Source organism: Octopus bimaculoides, chromosome 6, assembly GCF_001194135.2.
Source record: "Octopus bimaculoides isolate UCB-OBI-ISO-001 chromosome 6, ASM119413v2, whole genome shotgun sequence".
Classification (NCBI taxonomy): Eukaryota; Metazoa; Mollusca; class Cephalopoda; order Octopoda; family Octopodidae; genus Octopus; species Octopus bimaculoides.
The window spans coordinates 21,614,282-21,617,752 of record NC_068986.1 but is presented as its reverse complement, the minus strand read 5'-3'; the positions used below and the strand labels follow the sequence as shown (position 1 = coordinate 21,617,752).

Here is a 3,471-nt window from a genome sequence, read left to right as displayed (position 1 = left end):
TCCACGGGTTCCCTCAACTGTTAGGGTGTGGCACTTTTTCATGCAGCTATCCTCATCCATTCTCACCACATGTCCATACCAGCGCAATCGTCTCTCTTGCACACCACAACTGATGCTTCTAATGTTCAGCTTTTCTCTCAAGATACTTACACTCTGACGGGTATTCACATTGACATTACACATCCAACGGAGCATACTGGCTTCATTCTTTGCGAGCTTACGTATGTCCTCAGCAGTTACAGCCCATGTTTCACTGCCATGTAGCATGGCTGTTCGTACACATGCGTCATACAGTCTGCCTTTTAGATATTTCTTATAAAGTACTACTTGAGAATGACTGTCTTAGAGTCTTAAAAGAGACTTATTAAATAGTGTAGCATTCAATAATGTAGCCCTGGATACTTCTAAAAAGACTGAAAAACTATCAATTATAGATCTGCTGGATTAAGATTCAACTGGTGAACAAAAACAATGCATTTCATTTGAGCCTCAGAAAATTCCGGTTTGGTGAAACATACAAAAACATATGGAATGAAATGGAAACAAAGTAAACTTGTCATATGGTAATATAAATTCTATCACAAATTACCTTCCTTCATGAGGTTTATGTCGTTCGCTTTGACACATCCGTAATATTTCAGAGATTTCACTCAAAGGAGAGACATTCTTTTCAGCAGTAGTTTGTAAAATAACTTTTTCCATTCCTTGAAGATGTTTAAAATGACTATTAGATGGATGGTTTGACATTTGTACAGCAGCCAAAGCAACTTGTATTGCTGCCAAATGTTTTTGAATCACATCATATCTTCCCCTGGAAATGAAAAAAAGAAAAAATAGAGATTCTTTTTTTTTTTTTTTTCTCTCTTTCTGCAATAAAACTTCAAGAATTTTACAGCTTTACAACATAATCCCACATTTTACAATATTATTTGTTTGGAAAAAGAACAGAATATTACATGTAATTTTGTGAATAAAAATCATACATTTTACAGAAGTTGTCATCAGTTAATTAGAACAAAGTGCATGGTATTACATGGCATTCGCAATGACTGCCACATGTAACATTGTGCTCAATGTAAATCCTAGTGAAAACTTATTGAATTAAAATGAAGTTGCAAGAAAGTACATAAAACATTTAGGACAAACAGTTTTTCTGTTAAATTCTCCCATTTTCTTAGCTTCAGTTTCTATTAGTGACAGACCAGTTTCATTCCTACTTTATAGCTATATCATAAATGAAAATGTAAGCACTGAGCTTCAAAAAACAATCACTTCAAGAATATGTAAATATTCTAATTCATAACAGTATCCATGTTATTGTTGAAAACTGAATGCATAAAAATAAAACATGATATACTGTATCCATCCACCAGGCCTTGTACTGAATGCTATGTCTTAGGCCTCCTTCTCAGAATATTGACTTCCTGAAATTCTTTTGCAGTGTAGGTTTTTCTGCAGTTATTGATTTGCAACTTTTCAAGAGGAATGTGAGGCTGAATTTAAGATGTTTCTAGCAGCAGTGGTTTTTCAAAATGGTTCATTATGACAAAATATGTAAGGCAGCGAGCTGGCAGAATCGCTAGCACGCTGGATCAGGTGCTTAGCAATATTTCACCCATTGCTACATTCAGAGTTCAAATTCCGCCGAGGTCAGCTTTGCGTTTCATCCTTCCAGAGTCGATAAAATTAGTACCAGTTACACACTGGGGTTGATGTATTCAACTTAATCCCTTCCCCCAAAATTTGAGGCCTTGTGCTTCTAGTACAAAGGATTATGACAAATTATGTAGGAGGCAGTGAGCTGGCACAATTATTAGCATGTTGTACAAAATTCATAGTGACATTTCTTCTGGCTCTTTATGTTCCGATTTCAAATCCTTGCCAAGGTCAATTTTGCCCTTCATCCCATCAGGGTCAATGAAATAAAGTACCAGTCAAACGCTAGGGTCAACATACTTGGCTTTCCCCTTCCATTCAAAACTGTTCGCCTTGAACTCTGCAACAGACCAGCGTCTTATTCAAAGTGAGTGTTGTGATCTTAGTCACTCATACACTGAAGAAGCCAGTCCTACAGCTTGAGGAAAAAGAAAAAAAAAAAGTAGATGCTAGTAATTGGTCATGACCCAATTTTTACCAATTTCCTGTGGAGGTTGGTAAAATAAGAACTGTTTAAGTAATCAAATAAATCTAATCAATTATAACCACCTCTTTATATGTGTGATCTTTTGCTTATTTTCAAAATAATTATTTCTGATGACCAGAATAAATAAAACAAGAAAAAGAAATCTCTAATGTAATTAATAAATTAGATTTAAACTTTTTTTCTCTAGCTATGAGTTACAAAAAAATAATGGAATAGTTTTTTTAACTACTTTATTTTTTTAATAAACAAAGAAATCATTTTTAATGTTAAAAGTTCTCTGTGTAAATATTACTTTGTTTTTTTTTCCTTTTTTTTTTAAATCATGACACTCATCAACTATTAAGATCCTTTGAAGAATCATAGAGAGGTAATCAATTGAGTTTAAAGACAATTATTAGCTAAGAAAGAATCAGGGTCATTTTACAGTATTATAGATCCCTAGGCAGAAGAATGTTCTGGGCTCTATTGTACTTATGCATTGACTGCAAACCACAACATACATAGAAGCTCCTGGGCAACTGGCCCGGTGTACCCATGTCTTGAGATGGTACTGAAAAGAATAACGTGTGACATGCAAACAACCACTTCACCATGTTGCATGGTTTAGTTTATGTGGAGTGAAATACACAAAAATTATGTTTGGATCAGTTTATGCAACCATATTTCTAATTCTGTCCTTTGAAATGAATAAATAAATATTAATTAAACTATATATTGCATTTATGAAAGCTTTCTGCTAATCTTTCAAAGTTAACTTTATGTAAACCCCAAATGAACTGAATTTTTTTTGTCTGATTCTAATAATAATGAGTTTATTGTATATATTGTTCAAATGCACAACTAACAATCTTTTTTTAATGGTTTAGCGATGATTACCTCCCCTGACTCTTCAGTAGATCTAAAGGATGTGTAAGGAGCTAATTTATTTGCAAAAAAAAGCTTAAAACATACTTGAACAAATTAAGTGTTGATTTTATACTGTCAACAATGTTTCGATTCACAGCGACTTTAACGGGGAGCTTTTCTTCCACTGCAGCTTGAAGAACACTGGCGTTAATTTCTGACATTGCTTCCTGTGGAGAAATTTAGTCAAAAAATATATAGTACAAATGCACAAACATATATTTCCAAATATCTTTCTTTGTATTTCTTTTTTAAAAAAAAAAAAGACCTTACCTAATCCTCTTAATATATTGCTTTAATATTCAATGCCATATTTCAGTCCATAATGGCTACCTCTGAAGAGTGCAGGGTTACATAATCAGACTTATCTAATATTCCGTTGAACCCCTAGTGTGAAACCGATTAGTAAGATCAGCCGTAATGGT

At 33.7% G+C, this 3,471-nt stretch overlaps 1 protein-coding gene across 2 annotated transcripts in view; it reads right to left on the bottom strand.

Moving 5' to 3' along the window:
* LOC106875146 (sec1 family domain-containing protein 2) overlaps positions 1-3,471 on the bottom strand; it is a 30,124-nt gene that overhangs the window by 15,383 nt on the left and 11,270 nt on the right. For both annotated transcript variants that reach the window (XR_008264376.1, XM_014923148.1), the window contains 2 exons: positions 3,095-3,216; positions 590-811 (listed from right to left, as the gene is read on the bottom strand). Coding sequence is in view for 1 of the 2 variants with exons in the window: in XM_014923148.1 (XP_014778634.1) it covers positions 590-811; positions 3,095-3,216 (344 nt within the window). In the remaining variant the exon portion in view is untranslated. The remainder of the gene's footprint in view (positions 1-589; positions 812-3,094; positions 3,217-3,471) is intronic.